Here is a 20,822-nt window from a genome sequence, read left to right on the forward strand (position 1 = left end):
ATTTGTGGCTTTTGCAAACGTGATTGGCCAAACCTCGTATTGGGTGCGTGGTCACATGGCCATCAACTTTATTTATTTATTTATTTTCCTGAGTTGGAGAATGAAATTTAACCATCAACTTCATACTCATGCATCAATTCATATACACTAATGTTAAATTGCCAATAAATGTAATCTTATCGACAAATTAATATTCGAATGAGTGAAGTAAATGAACTTTTTATTAAAGATCAAAAGTTCGATTTTTTGTATCTATCGTAATGGACAATAATGAGTTTTCAGTTCATAAAAATAAATGAATGAATCTTATATCTTAAGAAAGAAATGATTTCATTAGTTTCGATGGGAAGGCTAGTGTCATAGATTTCAGTACCCTGACACTATTCATTCATTGATTCACTCACGCAATGGACAAGGGTGGTTTTTGTATTGATGGATGTGTCGATTTAAGTATCTTTTGACTGACTTTTGCAAAATCATCATCATTATTGCGTTTCTTTTGCACGCAAATGGGCAAAGTTACTCTTTCACATGGCAGTCGGAGAAAGATTTTAAGTTCGCATCCCTTTCTGTTTTCATAATATATATATATAAGCAAATCTGTGGAATTAACAGAGCTATAGCTCCTTCTTGAACTGTTTCCATCTGTTAAGATTTTGTTTTACTCAACTGGGTGTGAGAGAGGGTTGAAGGGAAGGGCATTCATGGACTACGAGAGGATACACAAGGTTAAGGTACCTACTCTCTTCTCTGGAGCCTTTTGTTTGAGGTTGTTTTGTATGTGTAATGAGTTTTTTCCTGTTCTGTTCGCTAAATTGCTCGTTCCTCTTGCTATTTGAGGAATGTTATTTGGTTGGCTGGGCGAGATTTTGGTCTCTGAGGTTGGGAAGCATTGATTAAATATATCGTTTGATGCAGGCTGGTATTTCTCCAAGTAAGTTGAAGATGAAGTTTCTGGGATCTCCACATCACAAGAACAAAAATGGATCAAACGATAACTCTTCGAGAACATCTTCTCCTTCCAGGTTTCAGGATTCAGAATCTGGAAATAACAGCTTGTTGGCCGCTGAAAATGGAGATTTTGGAGAGGAAGGTTTGATAACCATTCACATTTTGTGTATTTGCGTTTTAACACTCTATAAACTGTCCGTTTCTCTTTGTAGCTTTTGTAGGCTGTGTAGTGTCACATTATCAAGTTTGAGCCTAGTTCTTTATTGTATCATAATTATGTGTCCGTGGGTTCTGAAATGATTACAATAAGATCTAATTTTTAATTAGATGAATGAAATTAAACCTTGGTTCGTATTTTAAGCCTTTTCTCTTTTTCCTGCAGTTTCAAGTTCAGAAGTTCCGCCAATAAAATCTGATGATCAAGTCTGTCATACCAGCCAAAATTCCCGAAACTTCTTGCAGTCAGAAGAGCTCACACTTGGTGAAAATGAGAACTTTGGGATGCAGCTATTTTCAGAGGTTAATGGCAGGAATTCTAGTTCGATATACCCAGTTACTACATACGAAGATGAAACTGTTGATTCCGGCACTATGCCGAGGTTTGAGTTCGATAAAGAGAAGAAACCACTTCAGCGTTCTTTGTCAAGGTCCTTGTCAAGGCCAATGTCCTCAAAATGGAATGATGCAGAAAAGTGGATTGTGAATAGGCACTTTATTCAATCTGGGATTTCGAAGAATATAAATCCGAATGATGTGGTGAACGAGGAACAGGGCGCGAATATGGGTATAGTCCCCACAGAATGTCCTAGTTTTGAGAACAAGCCATCAGGGAGACGGACTTTTACTTCCGGAGGAGATTTGTTCGTTGATTCATGCGTAGAGAGTAAAGATTTGACAGATGAAACAAGAAGCAATCAACGGCCTTCAGGTGTTGCTTCTATAAGATCAGTTTCAATGAGAGACGTGGGAACCGAAATGACGCCAATTCCTAGTCAAGAACCTTCAAAAAGTAATACTCCAATAGGAGCAGTGACCCCTCTTCGTAGCCCAATTTCATCTATACCCTCTACTCCTCGAAGAGACGAGCAGGCACCCTCACCGACAGAACGATCTATCAGCAATGCAACTCGGGATGTCACTAGAAACGGGAAAATAGATTTGTCTGAGCAAGAGCAGAAGCTCAAGACAAGGAGGGAGATTGTGGCGCTCGGTGTGCAGCTTGGTAAGATGAATATTGCTGCCTGGGCTAGTAAGGTTGAGAAAGAAATTAGTGTTTGTGGGAATGAGAATGTTGATCTGTTCGAGCTCGAGCGAATTGCTTATGCCACAAGGGCAGCTGCATGGGAAGAAGCTGAAAAATCCAAGCATGCTGCAAGGTTCATCCTAAATGCTAATATTGCCTCTGTAAAATTTCTTTAAGCAACTATTTGTGAAATAACTGGTACTTTTGATTCAACAACCATCAGGTTTCAGCAAGAAGAAACAAGAATCCAAGCATGGGAAAATCAGCAGAAAGCGAAGCTTAAAGCAGAAATGGAAAAAATAGAGGTAGAAATCTCTCATCTCGTATCTATGACACTCCAATATGATAACTGCATCATTGTATTAATGCAAGTTCATATCTGAAATAAGATTGGCATGACGTTGTGAAAAAACTCCCAAACCGATTCAATCACAGATTCTCGGAGATGCCAAAATTTATACCCATCTTTGGTTTTTCTGGACTTTCCTGGCCTCATTTTTGCATTCTTTTCGTGCATAACTGATCTCGAATTCTTGAATTCCTACGGGACCTACACTAAGTGGTAGCAATGTTCGTCCGATATTCATTCACACTGATGCTAATGCATATGAAGGAAATTTTTTTTTGTTTTTCTTTTTTTTGGTTTTCAGGCTCAAATTGTGCAAATGAGAGCACAAGCACAATCAAGAATGGTGAAGAAAATAACACGGGCAACTAAAAAATCAGAGGAAAAGAGGGCAGCAGCTGAAGAAAGAAGAAATCGTGGGGCTGTTAAAACTAAATATCAGGCCGCTCATATTCGTCGAACGGGTCAAATTCCATCAGCCCCTGCTATGTGCTGTGGTTGGTGGTAATTTAATGGCAGATTCATGAAGCCAAGGTAAGAGGTTGAATCCATCTAACCATGAGATGCAATCCAATCCACAGCTCGGAATAGAGTCTCTTTTGCAAGCTTCACTGTTTCGGAGGATTGTTATTTGTGTTTGTTGATCAGCACATTCATCATCCTGAAGGAATGAAAACCTTCCTGCTAGATGTGTTACTCTTTTTAGCAAATAATTAAAGGTTGATTGCTATGATGAATTCACATCGTCCGTCACCTCTTACGTATGTAGATACAACGATAATTACACGATGAATGTCATTTCAAATTCATCATTTAAATCATCTTGCTACATTCCGAAAGCGCAGAAGTCGATATGCAAACATAATAACAAAGACATTGAACGTGTAGAAAAAAAATAGTTCAAAGATTATAAAGAAGTTTGTCAAATTTTTTTTTTGGAAGCAATGACCTTTTTATTTTTTTAAATGAACCTATTACTTCAAGGATCATTGTGATTTGAGAAGAATGGCGAGATGATGTTGATGTAACGTTAGAAATTTTATTATATGTTTATATAATTGAGTCATTAATGATGAGATAATGTTGTAGATATTATGTTAAAATATTAATTTTTAATTTCATTCAATAATTTAATATTTAAATTGAAAATTGCGTATAAAATGAAATCATAATGAATGTTTATTTATAAAAAAAAATTTATTTGAATTTGATGAAATATAGTCATTGGATTTTCAGACATTTTCAAATTTTTTAAATAAAATATGTTTTTTTGTTTAAATGAGTCTGGAGTTTTAATGATCAAATTTGAGTTTACTATCTATTATGCGATGTTTATTCAATTGCATAACAAGTGAACACAAAAACTTTTGTGAGACGGTTTCACGGATCAATTTCGTGGGTCGAATTTTTTATTTGGGTCATCCATGAAAAAATATTATTTTTTATGCTAAGAGTATTACTTTTTATTGTGAATATCGGTAGGTTTGACCCATCTCACAGATAAAAATTCGTGAGACCGACTCACAAGAGACTTACTCACAAGTGAATAACATAATCAATTTACTAGAAATAACGCCAATCTTGGAATTGTTTTTTTATAATCGTTATACATCGATTGTGCACTGACTAAACCCTCGAGATCTCAATACGTGTGTATGCAACCTGTTTCATTTTAATTTTTTAGAATGTGCATGGGAATTGGGAAATGTTGGAGGTATTGAATTGAGCTAATAAAGAAAATGTGGATGACGGTGGGGCTTAAGGTCTCACACGTGATTCGGTTCAAAAAGATCCCAAAAACAAGAAATAGTATTTAATTTAAAATAAAATAATAACTGCCAAACAGTTTAATGTTTGGTTTACTTTTCTAACAGACTGGAGTGACAATTGGACCCCGAATATCTTAATCTAAGGTCCCGTTTCTCATGACTTGGACAGATCCTGATGTGCGTGTCAGCATTACCACACGTGTCCTTTTTTTTTGAGAGCTGGAAGCTTAATTTGTTTGATAGAATCTTTTTATTACAAATATATACTCGGTGTTAATTTCCGTCATTATCTTCATCAAATATTGATTTGAACATCGAAGTAGATATACCTGAAAACCATCCGACGACCTACTAACGATCTTTGTTATTTTATTTCAAAAGCAAGAGATAACCCTTTCCTGGACAATCCTAATCCGACCTGGTGAAAATTGTCTACATATCTCAAAGCCAATTCACTCGGTCAAATCAATTATAGTACTACGTTGAGGGCGTCATTAGAATCTTTAAACTGGTGGGCAAAACCAACCACCGAGATAATTCACGTCATTATGGGAAAACCATTCAAATTTCAAATTACACTGAAGTTGGGAAAAGAGGTGGTTACTCCAATTGTATCTGTCTATTAAAATTATAGATGCGAAATTCCTCCAAATTTTTTACCACTTTTAACATGCAATCAGGCAATTAAATGCTGGAGCAAAACTGTTGGGCAAACTACCCTCCGCCTCTGGTATCACATGAATTAGTTTAAAGTCTCATGTGTTTTGTAATTCTAAGTTATTATAATACATTGGAAATTAAGTTGTTATTATAGAATTCAAGATACATTTTTCAATCTAATTATAGCGTCTGAGGTAATCATGAAGTGCTACGATAGAAAAAAGAGAGAGTTATAAAAGACCTTAACATAGTTTGTTGAACTTTCGGAGAGAACCATAGAGACCAATCACCAGGGGCGGAGCCACCCTTGGGCTAGGGTGGGCTCCAGCCCCACCTAAAATTTCCCTAAAATTTTATTATATTTTTTTTTGACTTTTCTGTATTTTTTTTCTTTATTTTTTTGTTTTGTTAAGTTTATTTTATTTATGCAAATTTGAAGAATTTTTGTTAACTATGAGTAATTTTTTAAAATGATCTTTTGTAAACACATATAATCTCTTTTGACTTTCGCTCGTATTTTACTCAATATGTTGAAAAACTTAATATAAGTTGATTTTTAAAATTAGCTTTAAGTTCCAAATATATTTTTAGGCTATATTTACAATAACACACAAATATATTAAATTTAGCTAATATGATAATACAATTATGCAGTAACTACATATTTTATTATATCTTTATATAATTTCTATTAATACTAAAAAATTTATAGAATTTTAATTTTTTTAGTATGAACTAGTGTATGTTTACAAGAATTGATTTTGAGAAAAATAAAGCGCAAATTTTTCATGTGAATCAAGCATAGTTTTTCGGAGATTCTATGGTAATTTACATCGGACGGGATTTGGTTGAAAAAATTGATAACGATTTAATAATTAATGGGTTTTATTCTAAGAAAAATCGAAGTGCACAACTTCAGTAGTGTTTTAGCTCCATGTTTTTGAAGGTATTAAATTCTCTTGTTTTATGTTTTTCATGAAGTCAATATTTATATATATTTTATTTTAAATTTTTTAGTTAATTATTTATCTTATTAAACATAGTGTGAGAGGAAGCCAGCCCCAGGTAATTTTAAATCCTGGCTCCGCCCCTGCCAATCACCTCATAGATAACTGACGACATTACACGAGTTTTCATTGAATGGGGTGGATCCTATATGAAACTTATGTCATTCAATAATTGAAACAAGATGTGAATTTTAACTCATCGTGTATAGCGTAGTATTAATTTCTCATTCTCAAAACTCACGATTTCTTTGTGAAATATGCATGATTATCTCGATCATGAAGTAGGGTTTTACTATTATGTCCTATATTATTATATTTTGAAAATCTAAAGACATGTCGACCACTTTTGTTTTGTATGATTCGAAAAATTCAAATTTCAAATTTATGATTTTACTTCCACTTTTGGTTTTAGATTTCTCCTATAATATATGCTATTATTGATAATTAATGTTGTCGAGGTTGGTGCGCACGACACAACTACTCGAGGTCGACGACTAAATTAACAGAGAAAAGAAATGGAATCCACTCTGAAGACGAACGCGAAGGAATAAATCAAGGGATTAATATTTTAAATTACTTGTTTTGTGGGCATAGTTATTTTGTCTAAAAGTTAAATATACCCAATAAATAAAAATTATAAGAAATTAATTTTGGTGATTTTATTAAATGAGTAAATCAAATAATATGTGTAGAACCTGAAAAAAAAATATTTGGTTTCGTTGGTTTTATATACTTTTGTGCAAAATTGGTCAAATAGTTCAGGTCTTTTAAATTTTTTGATTTGTTTAGAAATAAATTTGGTCGCTCGATATATTCAATATATTATATTATTTTTTAAAAAAAAACTCTCTGATAATGATTTTGTCAAATCGAGAAGGATTCCATCATGTTATAATTAAAAAAAATCATTCTTCTCTATTTCTACAAAATATTCATCAAATAGATCGTGAAAATATTTTCAAAGTGTAAGCATAAAATCATCCCAAAATCGGGATTTATTTTCACAATTTTTTGTAAGATTTTTCATTATAATTTATGTAAAAATAAAAGTTGACATAACTTTTAATAATAATCTTACTGTAAAAGATGATATCACTTTAAATTTATATTTAATTGTTTTTTTCTGTCTTCGAATTTCACTTGGCAAAACTACAATAAATGCGGATTAAATGAAATTGATAAAAACCAATTCATTTTAATTTCAAGTCAAAGCAATTAAAAATCACTTAAAATCTACCAATTGACATCTCTCAAGAACCTGACGTTTTATTCATGTACGTTTAAGTATTTAAACCAAATATATTCTCCAAATAAGTAATTATTTTTAAAGCATTTGTTTATATTTACGATAATAAATAATAATAACAGGGTTTCTAAGCATATTTAATTTGATATGCATGGTTATACTTTAAGAATTAAAATGTAAACAATCCAATTTACCAAAAAAAACATTATATATATGTTAAATTTTATTTTTATTAATATTAAAATATAAAGGTCATGTTATTGTCGATCGTTTTATTTATATAAAATTGTAAAACAATGGGTTATTAAATATCACAAAAACACACACACACACACATATGCATTGAATAATCTTTTAAATCGTATTTTTGAATCTTACTTTACCTCAAAAATTATCTTAACGAGAGAGAATTGTCTAAGTCGTTATATACTCCAAATAACTTAATACAACCGAATTGAGCTTGAAGTTTATGAGACATCTAACACACCATCTACGACAATGAATAAAATAACTGGAGTTTGAAGTTTTACAAGACATTAGTAAATGACATATAAAGACAGTTCAACATATAACGACGAATCTGAGATTTGGTACAATGTTAAAATCATTGACTTGAATCCAACTCAAATGAAAAAAACTAGTTCAAAGAGAATGCTCAACTCCCAGTGAGTTATTCCAACTTACACAAAGAATCAAGAAAAGTGAAATAAGAACATAGAATTATGATATAAAATAACAACAAAAATAATAAAGGTATGGGTGATTCTTATGTGAGACTGTCTCACGGATCCTAATCTGTGAGACGGGTCAACCCTATTGATATTCACAACAAAAAGTAATACTCTTAGCATAAAAAGTAATACTTTTTCATGGATGATCCAAATAAAGATCCGTCTCATAAAATATGACCCGTGAGACCGTCTCATACAAGTTTTTGTCTAAAGGTATATATACATGTAAGTGGTACTTGATATGATTATCCGCTGAAAATTTCAAAATTATCAATTAAACATTTGATTATTATTTTGTAACACGAACCCTTTGAAAATTTTAATGATTACCATAGGAGAATTGATATTCACATTCTTTTTTTTTTTTATGTGAAANGTAATAATTCGCGAATTTTTATATAAAAATTAAATAAATAAAAAGAAAAACTTTATTTAAGTACACGTGTCACATTTTGGGGTTAAAAACAAGAAAAAGAAGGCGCCATCATCCTCTCCCATCCCGATCCTCTTTGCCGCAGTGTCACTCTGTCATGCATTATTACAAATCCGAACAAGAACACGGCGCAAACACTCCTTCAACACACTTCCTCGAATCCTACAACCCCACAAGATTTGTGTATAAATCCAAACATCTGTAACCTCACAACCCAAATGATCTTCGAACTCTGAAGTTAAATCGAAATCCTTAACTGCCTACTCTCTCTTTTGTACCTTTCGTCTCTTCTTAACGGTTACTTGGCCTTTCTTTAAACGCCTTTTGCTTCTCAACGAGTCTCACTGTTTATTACGCTACTATCCAGATATTGAACAGAGGAAGAGAGAGAGAAAAAAAGGAGGGGAGAGGATTTCAAGACTGAGGATCGGGGATGGATTTCAGTTCGTTCTTGACGTCTCTGGGGACGTCTTTTGTGATATTCTTGATGTTGATGTGTTTGTTCACTTGGCTGTCTCGCCGACCCGGAAACAATGTGATATACTACCCGAATAGGATACTCAAGGGCTTGGATCCGTACGAGAGCATTCGGGTCACGCGCAACCCGTTTGATTGGATCAGGGAGGCCTTCTCCTCCACCGAATCTGATGTCACCAGAATGTCGGGGGTTGATTCTGCTGTTTACCTCGTTTTCCTGACCACTGGTATTTATTTTTAATGTTTATACACTAGTGATACGTGCGTATTTTTAGTTCTATCTTCTGGTTTCTTGGAAAGTGATTCTTCTTTAACAAAATAATTTTGATATCCTATTTTTGGTTTTCAATTCGTGTACAGTGGAGAGATCTGAAGAGAAAATAATTTTGATATCCTATTTTTCTTGAAAAATTCGTAGTTGGTTTTGTGCATGGTTGTGTTTTGCCACGTATATGTAATGCCAAATTTGTTCGGTCACCTCCAATGATTGTTGAACCCAGCCTGGAAATCAGAATTATGAAAACCATGGTTGTTCCCTCTAGAAATCTCAGAATCACGTGTCGTGTTCGATGGAGCTTACCCATGATTAAAGATTTATTTTTTTTGGGGTTCTGTCTCAAGTTCTGCTATTTTACCATACTAAGGGAGAAAGATGGATCTTTGACTAAAAATTCTTGGTTATTTGTGTGAGAGATTATGTATTAATTTGGTGGTTTTTTAATGAAGAAATTAACATGTAAAATCATTGTGAAAATGATATTATCCGCAAAGCTGCGTATTGTTTGCTTTGTGCTACACGACAATGCAAAACTCGCTTTTTGTTTATTTTTCTTGGAACTTAACAATCGTGTTGTTTCACGCAGTGTTAGGAATTTTCGTTTTGGGCGGAGTCGTTCTTCTGCCTGTACTGTTACCAGTTGCGGCAACTGCTTACGGCTCTCTTAAGGCCAACGATACGATCAGTAAAGGATCTTTCGACGACCTCGACAAGTTAGCTATGGGGCATATTCCAGTTAAAGTTTCATCTTCTCACTTTTTCTTTCTTCCACGATGCATATATTAGGACGTCATCAATAATCCGTGCGAGAGAATACAAGCTGTTCATTATATTGGCTCATTTTGGTTCATTTTCCTGTGGATTACAGGAAAAGTCTCCGCGGTTGTGGGCGTTCTTGGCCGCTACCTATTGGATTTCGTTTGTTGCGTACTGCCTCCTGTGGAAGGCGTATAGGCACGTTTCCGATATGAGAGCGACGGCTCTTATGTCGGCTGAGGTGAAGAATGAACAGTTTGCTATACTTGTCCGAGACATACCTCCCCCTCCGGAGGGTCAAACAAGGAAGGAACAAGTCGACTCATATTTTAAGACCATCTATCCAGAGACCTTTTATAGATCAATGGTGGTCACAAACAACAAGAAGGTACTTAGAATTTGTTGTGACAATTTCGAGTCTTCTCATCTGTTAGTTATGCAAGCTCTGGTACTCCTGTGGCAGTGTGTGTATGTGAAATGTTTGATTTACTAGTTGGGAATCGCTTTTTCTAAAAAGTTATCAGCGACGTCCTCGTGTGATTAAGCAAAATATGCAAATAATTAATTGTCGAGACTAACAAACAAGTGTGAATTGGCAAGATATTGGGCAACAAAGTGTTGGGTCGATAAATTAGAGGATATTATTATTGATTTTGTGCTTCAGTAATATCAATTAATTTGAGAGTGCAATCTTATCCTTTTAGTGGAGTAGGATAAGATTAATAAATTATTTTGATAAATCATGAGTTGATTGGATCAAATTAATTTATTGGAGCTTAATTTAATTGAATCCGACCAGGTCCCTTTGGTGGCTCTAATATAAACTCGGATAAATTATATGAGTTATAATTTATGGTATATGTGGGATAAATTTATCTGGACTATTATATTTCATGGAAGATTGAGGTATCATCTAAATCTTCTAGATATGGTATAATATATTCTGTCCATTTAAATTTATATTTTAAAAGATATCATCATTATCTTTTACGTTACAAGATATCACAAATATATTATATATATATGTGATATTGTAACAAGTGACCACACACAATCCTACGTTTAGAGTTTGAGAGAACACCAGAGAAGACTTGGAGGTTTGAAGCGTAGATCCAGTGCAGAGGAAGATCGTAAACACGCTTCAAGGGTAATTTCTAATTTCCTGTGTGTTGTAATTAATTAATTCGTGTTAAATACGTAGAACAATCGATCCTGTGAAAGAAGAGATGATTGAAATCACAAGAAATTAATTTTTGTGATCCGATCTTCTCGATCTTGGCTAACATATGGTATCAGAGCCACGGGTTTTGATATTGTTTTGCGTATTTTGAATTAATTAATTATTTATGCATGTTTTAGTTTAAAGCGGTGTTAGATTTATGTGATTGTGGTTTGAATGGAGTGATTTATTTAATTTTTGAACAGTTTATGGCCTTAGTTTTTGGTGAAATTGTATTTCGTATTTTCGAGTCTGTAACCAAGGGGGTGGATTACGACTCCATGTTTCCCCTTGTTTATTTTCCTACAATTTTGTTGTATTTTTTTCGAATTTGGGCCTTTTTGTTTCTGATCAAAGAACTGGAGGGCTGGATGCCATTCAATTAAAACTACAAGGACTAGACGGAAATTTCGTCCAAAAGATTACAGGGACCAGAGTGCATCTTCTTCAAATCGTCAGGGACCTGTTTGTAATTTTCGAAATCCACCATGGAATGCAAATCTGGATCGAGAAATATAGAGCGCCGCGGCCGCGAGGATGAGGGATGAATGTGGAGGTGATTTCCGGTCCTTCTCATGCGTCGTTCTTCACGGTGGAGCGGCGGGGAAGAAATTCGAAAATCACGAAATTTTTTTCGGCCCTAGATCTGGAAATCGAGCATCTGTTTTTCCGACTTCGAATTGGATATGGTGTCTCGGTGATTTCCCAATGACTAGCGCGGTGGAGATCTTCACTTTCGCATGTTTCCGGCGACTCCTCCAGCGGCGGCGCTGCGACGGCAATTTTTGTAGGGAATTGCAGAAGACGGGTCGCAAAGACGGGTCGTGGGTCTGGGTCGCGGGTTCGGGTCATGGCTTTTGGGTCGGATCCGGAAAATTGGGCCAAACCAGATTGCTGGGCTTACTTCTTGGGCTGGAATTTTTTTTATTGAAGTATTGGGCCAATTTTGGGCTCAATTAGATCTTTAATTTTATTGTGTCTAGGATGGGCCATAAATTTGTTCTTGCTTAATTATTGCTCATATTTGTCATTCATGTATTATGCCATGTAGATTGCATAAACACCGCTTTAAGTACCATATTGTCATGCATAAAATTTTATTTATTCTATTTTTAGAGAATAAATATTTTGATTAATAATTGAACTATTTTAAGAGTTAAAATAGTCATGATTTTATTAATCGGATAAAACCCAAAATTAAATTTAAAAAATTAAGTGTGAGAGGGTATATTTTAAATAAGCCCACGGTCTCCCTTATTAGTCCATTAGTAAGAATATATGTATGCCTTGTGCCAATTTTATTGGTCTCCCTATAGGAGGGCTACATTGTTTTGGTTACTTGATTGGACCTATTATTTTATAGTAAAATTAATTGTGACCACTCTATAGGTGACATAGTTAATTTGGTACTTGATAAATAATTAATTTAAGGGTATACACTTAAGTCAATGATATTGTGAGAATTTCCTATAGAATATTTTTACAATATCTTTTGATGGCCAAAATCAAGCAATACTAAATTAATATTGCATGAGTTGCTAGATATATTGAATTTAGTGGGAGGGTCCTAGCCTAGCTATAAATAACATGTTTTTTCCTAAAGAAAAAATTATGTATTTTGGAGTTTTAGGTAAATTGCAGTGTTGTAGTAGTTTTTGGGATCAACAAATGCATTTCATGCATAACACATAATTTTATTTATTGCATTGCTCATTTAAATTTATTTTAATCTCAGAAAAATGACTGGAAATTCACTGTCTATGATATTAACCAACAACCAACTAGTTGGAGAAAATTACATTGACTGGAAACGTAATTTGTTGATTGTCTTAACTGCGGAGAAACACAAGTTTGTGCTCAATGAACCCTGTCCATCGGTGCCTACGGCGGAGTCCACACTAGCTCAGAAGCAGGCTTATGATAAGTGGATCAGTTCTGATGAGATGGCCCGTTGCTACATTTTGGGATCCATCTCAAATGTGCTGCAACAGAAACATCAGAACATGGACACTGCTACAAAAATCATGGATAGCCTCCAAGAGATGTTTGAGCATCAAGGACGTCAGGCATGACAAGCAGCCATTAGAACCATTATGAACATGCGCATGAAACCTGGGACGCCCGTGAGAGATCATATGCTTGCATCGATCGCTCAGTTTAACGTGGCTGAGGTGTTAGGGGCTGAAATCAAATCAGAGACTCAGGTTGACATGGCACTTGAGACTCTCCCTGAGATGTACTCACAGTTTAAAGTTAGCTATAACATGAATAAGCTAAATATGTCCCTGACTGAGCTGATGAAGGAACTCCAAAATGCTGAAAGTGTTCTTAAGACTAAAACTGGTGATGCATTTGTTGTTGCTTCTGCTGGGCCATATTATTCCAAGCCGAAAGGTAAAAATGGGAATAAAAGGAAGAAGCCCAACAAGAAGGGTCCAAAACAAAATGAAAAGAAGGTCAAGGTAGATGGCAAGCCTAAGGGAAAATGTTTCCACTGTGGAGAAAAGGTTCATTGGAAAAGAAACTGCCAAGGATACCTAGCTTCCAAGAAGCAAGCTAGTGGTGAGTTATCTTTTATTGAGTCTTGTTTAGTGGTTGATTCTATTGATACTTGGATTGTAGATTCTGGAGCCACTAATCATATATGCAATACTTTGCAGGGGTTCCAAGTAACCAGAAGTCTCAATGAAGGGGAACATACTCTAAGAGTTGGCACAGGGGATGTGGTGTCTGCAAAAGCTGTTGGAATTGTTTATCTTTATTTTTCGAATAATAAACATTTGGTTTTAAGACATTGTTATTATGTTCCGGAGATTACTAGAAATTTGATTTCTGTTGCTTTATTGTTTAGACAAGGATATTATGTCCATTTTTCACAAATGGTGGTTGATATTACCTTGAATAAAGCCCTTATTTGCAAGGGACATTTGAATAACGATTTGTATGTCTTAAAACATGATGACAGCTCTTTGCATCACATTGAATCCAACAAGCGAATTAAATTGTCTCCCACTAATGAAACTTATTTGTGGCACTTGAGACTTGGTCATATCAACCTTAATAGAATTCAACGGTTGGTAAAGGATGGTCCTTTAAGTAATTTAAAGTTGGAATCCTTGCCTGTATGTGAATCCTGTTTGGAAGGTAAGATGACTAAGAGATCTTTTAAATCTAAAGGACATAGAGCCAATGAAGTTTTGGAATTAGTGCACACTGATGTATGTGGACCAATTAATGTACAAGCTAGAGGAGGATTTGAGTATTTCATCACCTTCACTGATGATTACTCTAGATACGGTTATGTTTACCTAATGTCCCACAAATCTGAATCTTTTGAAAAGTTCAAGGAATTCAGAAATGAAGTGGAAAAACAATTAGGTAAGAGCATAAAAACACTTCGATCAGACAGAGGTGGCGAGTATCTATCCAATGACTTTAGAACATACTTATCAGATAATGGGATAATATCCCAATTGAGTGCACCAGCTACACCTCAGCAGAATGGTGTCTCTGAAAGGAGAAATAGGACTTTGTTGGACATGGTTAGGTCCATGCTAAGTTTCTCTAAGCTTAGTACATCTTTTTGGGGATATGCTATCCAAACTGCAATATACTTATTGAACATGGTTCCTTCTAAATCTGTCTCTAAGACACCTCTTGAATTGTGGAATGGGCGCGTGCCTAATCTAAGACATATTCGGATATGGGGATGTCATGCTTATGTGCTAAAGAGAAAGATGGATAAAATGGAACCTAGATCAGAATTATGCATGTTTGTCGGATATCCTAAGGGAACAAGAGGATATTACTTCTATAGTCCTCAAGACAAGAAGGTATTTGTAAGTACAAATGCAACCTTCTTAGAGGACAAGCACATAGAAGAAAGTGAATCAAAGAGTAAGGTTCTTTTGGAAGAGATTGCTAAATCATCTACTCCAGAGATCCGCACTGAACCTACTCAGATTGAATTCACATTTCTACCACCATTAACCACTGGTTTCCAAACAAATGAAGTGGTAGAAGACATTGGTTCCAATGATCGGTCACCCCATCATATCCAAATGGAGAATGAAGGAAATGATCAAGAAGAGAACTTAAGACAACGACAATCAATACCAATCAACCAAGAACCTCCACAACTTAGACGTAGTGGGAGGGTCATTCGACCACCTTCTAGATACTTGCTCTATGGAGAATCGTTTGATACGGTTTCCATTGAACAAGAGGAGGATCCTATCACGTACAAAGAAGCTATGGAGGATGTTGACGCTGACCAATGGAGGAGTGCCATGGAATCAGAAATGAGATCCATGTACACTAACTCCGTCTGGGTTCTTGTAGACATTCCTGAAGGTGTGAGACCTATAGGGTGTAAGTGGGTCTACAAGAGAAAGAGAGGAATAGACGGAAAAATAGAGACCTTTAAGGCTAGATTGGTAGCCAAAGGTTTTAGCCAAAGAGAAGGAATCGATTACGATGAAACCTTCTCACCTGTGGCTATGATAAAGTCTATTCGGATCCTCTTATCCATTGCAGCTCATTTTGATTATGAGGTGTGGCAAATGGATGTCAAGACAGCATTTCTTAATGGAAATCTTGACGAAACCATTTATATGGTACAACCAGACGGTTTTATTCACAACGGTCAAGAGCATAAAGTATGCAAACTGAAAAAGTCTATTTATGGACTTAAGCAGGCGTCTAGGTCTTGGAACATCAGATTTGATCAATCTGTGAAAGATTATGGTTTCGATCAAAATCTTGATGAGCCTTGTGTCTATAAGAAAATTTTGGATGACAAGGTGATTTTTCTTGTGCTATATGTGGATGACATCCTACTTATTGGGAATAATGTAGGGGTGATGACATCTGCCAAAAATTGGTTGTCTCAACAGTTTGACATGAAAGATTTGGGAGAAGCAAGTTATGTTCTAGGTATCCAAATCCTTCGGGATAGGAAGAACAAACGGATTGCTTTATCTCAATCTTCATATATTGATAAAATATTGGTGAGGTATGCAATGCAAAATTCCAAGAAAGGTCAAACACCTTTTAGACATGGAATTCACTTGTCAAAGGACCACAATCCCAAGAATCCAAGTGAAGTGGAATACATGAAAAGAGTTCCTTATGCTTCGGCTGTAGGAAGTCTTATGTATGCTATGCTATGCACTCGACCAGATATTTGTTATGCTGTTGGGATTGTTAGTAGATATCAGTCAAACCCAGGACCAGAGCACTGGATTGCTGTAAAGCATATTCTCAAGTATCTTCGCAGAACTAGAGGGTATATGTTGGTTTATTCGGCTTCAGAGTTGGCACCTGTGGGTTATACTGATTCTGATTTTCAAGCTGATAGAGATTCTCGTAAATCCACATCAGGATCTGTGTTCACATTGGGTGGTGGTGCCGTTGTTTGGAGGAGTATCAAGCAATCATGTATTGCTGATTCCACAATGGAAGCGGAGTATGTAGCGGCTTGTGAAGCAGCAAAAGAAGCCGTTTGGCTGAAAAAGTTTTTGCTAAGCCTTGAGGTTGTTCCTGCTGCATCAAATGCCATTACTTTATATTGTGATAACAGTGGTGCAGTGGCAAATGCAAAAGAACCAAGAAACCATCAGCGTGGAAAACACATTGAACGAAAATATCACCTAGTGAGGGATATTGTTCAACGAGGAGACGTGACAGTGTGCAAGATAGCATCTGCTGAAAATCTTGCTGATCCTTTCACCAAAAGCTTAACTGCTAGAGCTTTTGAGGAACATATTCAAAATATGGGTGTACTAGACATGACTCATTTACTCTAGGGCAAGTGGGAGGATAATGAAATAATGTTCGATAGTATGATGCCCATCGAGTACTTTTGTTATATGTTGATGACATTTTGAAATTAAAATAATGTTCATTTATTTGTTTAAATAAATTTATTTTGAGCAATGCATATGTCCATTGGATTGTTGTATTATTATAAATTGAGTGTTTAAGTCGTTAAACACAGAAAGATTCAATTTGTAATTCAATCCAAAGTTTTATTGTCCACGATCGGTAAATAAATAAGGACAAATTATTTTGATAAGATCGTCTCAATTTTATTGAAGCCTATCTTTGGTTTGGTAATAAAATTGGGGATACATTTTGTTGTATTGGACTGGACCACGTGAGATTTGAATTTGATTTGACCATACTAATTCAAAATCACCAGATTGTCGTACATAACACCTTAATCCTGAGCGGATAATGAACTTTGATTACTAACTTGAAGTTCTTTGATACATCAATGAGTGAGACCAAACTATTGGTCAATATCTCGATGTTTTGGGAATCAAAGTGAAATAACAAAGAACATATATTCGTAATATGGAATCTGTCATCTAGTCAATAGGTATGATCATAAACTCACAAGTTCTTCTAGAAGACAGTAAAATCTGAGCTCAGTAATTCAACATTCTTGTTGAATTAATTATGTGATGTGATCACATGGGACTGTCAGAGAGAAGATGAGGGTTGAGAAGCTATGAATATCTAATATGGGTTATATGGTCATGATACCCTGTTTTAGATGTTCTAATTGATCGACAGGGGTGATATGTTGGGTCGATAAATCAGAGGATATTATTATTGATTTTGTGCTTCAGTAATATCAATTAATTTGAGAGTGCAATCTTATTCTTTTAGTGGAGTAGAATAAGATTAATAAATTATTTTGATTAATCATGAGTTGATTGGATCAAATTAATTTATTGGAGCTTAATTTAATTGAATCCGACCAGGTCCCTTTGGTGGCTCTAATATAAACTCGGATAAATTATATGAGTTATAATTTATGGTATATGTGGGATAAATTTATCTGGACTATTATATTTCATGGAAGATTGAGGTATCATCTAAATCTTCTAGATATGGTATAATATATTCTGTCCATTTAAATTTATATTTTAAAAGATATCATCATTATCTTTTACGTTACAAGTTATCACAAATATATTATATATATATGTGATATTGTAACAAGTGACCACACACAATCCTACGTTTAGAGTTTGAGAGAACATCAGAGAAGACTTGGAGGTTTGAAGCGTAGATCCAGTGCAGAGGAAGATCGTAAACACGCTTCAAGGGTAATCTCTAATTTCCTGTGTGTTGTAATTAATTAATTCGTGTTAAATACGTAGAACAATCGATCCTGTGAAAGAAGAGATGATTGAAATCACAAGAAATTAATTTTTGTGATCCGATCTTCTCGATCTTGGCTAACACAAAGTCCCAGGAAAAAGTCCCACTTCAACAAATATAAGGTTGATTGATAGCGCACCAGGTGTTAAGAACATCCTTCTGAAAATGCTAGACTCAAAATCAACAGTTTCTATTTTATCAATACTTTTTCGTTGAAGCTGGGATGCGTTTGCATCTTGACATGTTTCGGTTTTACCAGGTGAATAAAATTTATGAAGAGTTGGAAGGATATAGAAAGAAGCTCGCACGAGCAGAAGTCATATATGAAGAGTCGAAGAAAACTGGTAATCCAGAAGGAACTAGACCAACTGCTAAAACTGGCTTCCTTGGTCTTTTTGGTAAAAAGGTTGACGCACTAGAATACTACGACGAAAAGATTCAGGATTTGATCCCGAAATTAGAAGCAGAGCAAAAGGTCACGCTGAAAGACAAACAGCAACGTTCAGCTCTCATTTTCTTTAACAACCGCAAAACTGCAGCCGCTTCCTCACAATGTCTACACGCCACTATGGTCGACGCTTGGACTGTACTTGACGCGCCTGAGCCCCGGCAGCTAATATGGACTAATCTTCCCAAGAATTTTTACAACAGGCAGCTTCGACAATACCTCATCTACTTCCTCGTGTTTTTGACCATATTCTTTTACATGATCCCGATTGGGTTCGTTTCCGCATTAACTACTCTTGCTAACTTGAGGAAGGTTCTCCCGTTTCTAAAAGTAATAGTTGATCAGCCTGCATTAAAGACAGTACTTGAGGCGTACTTACCTCAGCTCGCACTGATAATATTTCTGGCTTTGCTACCGAAATTTCTATTGTTTCTATCTAAGGCCGAGGGCATCCCTTCCGAGAGTCACGCCCAAAGGGCTGCTTCAGGAAAGTTTTTCTACTTTTCGGTTCTAAATGTATTCATTGGTGTTACTATCAGTTCAACACTTTTCACCGAACTTAAGGCTATTGAGAAGAAGCCAAATTCTATCATTGATACACTAGCAAACAACCTCCCGGGCAGTGCTACGTTCTTCTTGACTTTTGTGGCCTTGAAGTAAGATTTTATCCCTGTTCATCTCTTTTATGTTCAGAGAGTGCCACTTTTTATTGTGTGTGTGCCTTTTCATCCAGGTTCTTTGTTGGATATGGGCTCGAGTTATCACGAATTGTTCCCTTGATAATATTCCACCTAAAGCGGAAGTATCTCTGTAAAACTGAAGCAGAGGTGAGAGAAGCTTGGGCTCCCGGAGATCTTGGATACACCACTAGAGTTCCGGGTGATCTGCTGATCGCCACTATCGTGCTCTGCTATTCCGTCATAGCACCTATTATAATTCCATTTGGTGTGGCGTACTTTGGCTTAGCATGGCTCGTTTTTCGAAATCAGGTGACATTCTCTTATTCTACACAATCTATTTGAATCATCTATTGAATTCTTGACCTTTTATGGTTGAATATATACATGTGATCACTTCAACTCCTGACGTATTTTAAATTCGCACTTTGTAAAAAGCATATGGTTTCTATCCAAGTTATCTCTCGATTACTCGACATGTTAAGAAGCAATCGCACTCCAAGTTGCATCCTCTCAATCTGTGTCACCCCCATTTTTAATAATCCCGTCTTATATGATATAGATTAAACCATCTTCTTCTCACGTCTCTTATTGTCAACAGGTACTCAAAGTTTACGTCCCTTCGTACGAAAGCTACGGAAGAATGTGGCCACACATTCACAATCGAATCGTAGCAGCCTTGTTTTTGTACCAAGTCACGATGTTTGGTTTTTTTGGAACAAAGAGATTCTACTATGCACCCCTCATAATCCCTCTCCTGATTATATCTCTCATCTTTGGCTTCGTCTGTGGGAAAAAACACTACCGATTTTTCCAGTCTCCGGCACTGGAAGTCGTCTCCCATGAGGTGAAAGAAACTTTAAACATGGAACTTGTTTTCAGGTCATTCATTCCAGCAAGTTTGAGCTCTGATAAAGCTGATGAAGATCAGTTTGAAGATGCTCTATCTCAAGTCTCGAGATCGGGTTCTACTCTGTGATGCACATTTTGTGAAGTTTTATTTTGTGTGATGCTTTTTTTAATATATGTGTGTGATTTTATTGTAATTGTTAGAAAATTCGTGCGTAGTTTCCACTTCGGGTGTAGTAAATCTTGCCTTGTTCTAAGGAATATATGATATATTTTTTTTTGGCTTCAGCTGCTGTTCCACGGGGGAATCACGTATATCTTTTTTTTTTTGAAAACACATGGATTTATTATTTACTAGTTGGATTTATTAGGAACATTTTCCACTAAATGATTTATATAAATCATTAATTTTTCTTTCCTGGAATTTTTCCATTATTCATGTAGTTCTCTATTTCCAACAAAAAAAAATTATTATAAGCACAATAATTTGCCCAAATACTATTTTTACCCAAGGTTTGGCTCATGTCTTTTAAATGAAATACACAAATTTACAGTATTCA

At 35.4% G+C, this 20,822-nt stretch overlaps 2 protein-coding genes across 2 annotated transcripts; both read left to right on the forward strand.

Moving 5' to 3' along the window:
- The first annotated feature begins 260 nt into the window (after positions 1–260).
- On the forward strand, positions 261–3,284 carry LOC140960371 (uncharacterized). The gene is made up of 5 exons (XM_073418620.1): positions 261–734; positions 919–1,093; positions 1,334–2,327; positions 2,418–2,499; positions 2,845–3,284. Exons 1-5 carry the CDS (start codon positions 705–707, stop codon positions 3,046–3,048), a joined length of 1,485 nt encoding a protein of 494 aa, XP_073274721.1. The 5' UTR covers positions 261–704; the 3' UTR covers positions 3,049–3,284.
- A 5,205-nt stretch (positions 3,285–8,489) lies between these two features.
- Positions 8,490–20,559, forward strand: LOC140960239 (CSC1-like protein ERD4). The gene is made up of 6 exons (XM_073418434.1): positions 8,490–9,090; positions 9,727–9,875; positions 10,009–10,284; positions 18,548–19,392; positions 19,470–19,725; positions 20,015–20,559. The coding sequence occupies exons 1-6, from the start codon at positions 8,820–8,822 to the stop codon at positions 20,390–20,392; spliced, it is 2,175 nt and encodes a 724-aa protein (XP_073274535.1). The 5' UTR covers positions 8,490–8,819; the 3' UTR covers positions 20,393–20,559.
- The last annotated feature ends 263 nt before the right edge of the window (positions 20,560–20,822 follow it).

The sequence above is a fragment of the Primulina huaijiensis genome, chromosome 15 (assembly GCF_012295235.1).
Source record: "Primulina huaijiensis isolate GDHJ02 chromosome 15, ASM1229523v2, whole genome shotgun sequence".
Classification (NCBI taxonomy): Eukaryota; Viridiplantae; Streptophyta; class Magnoliopsida; order Lamiales; family Gesneriaceae; genus Primulina; species Primulina huaijiensis.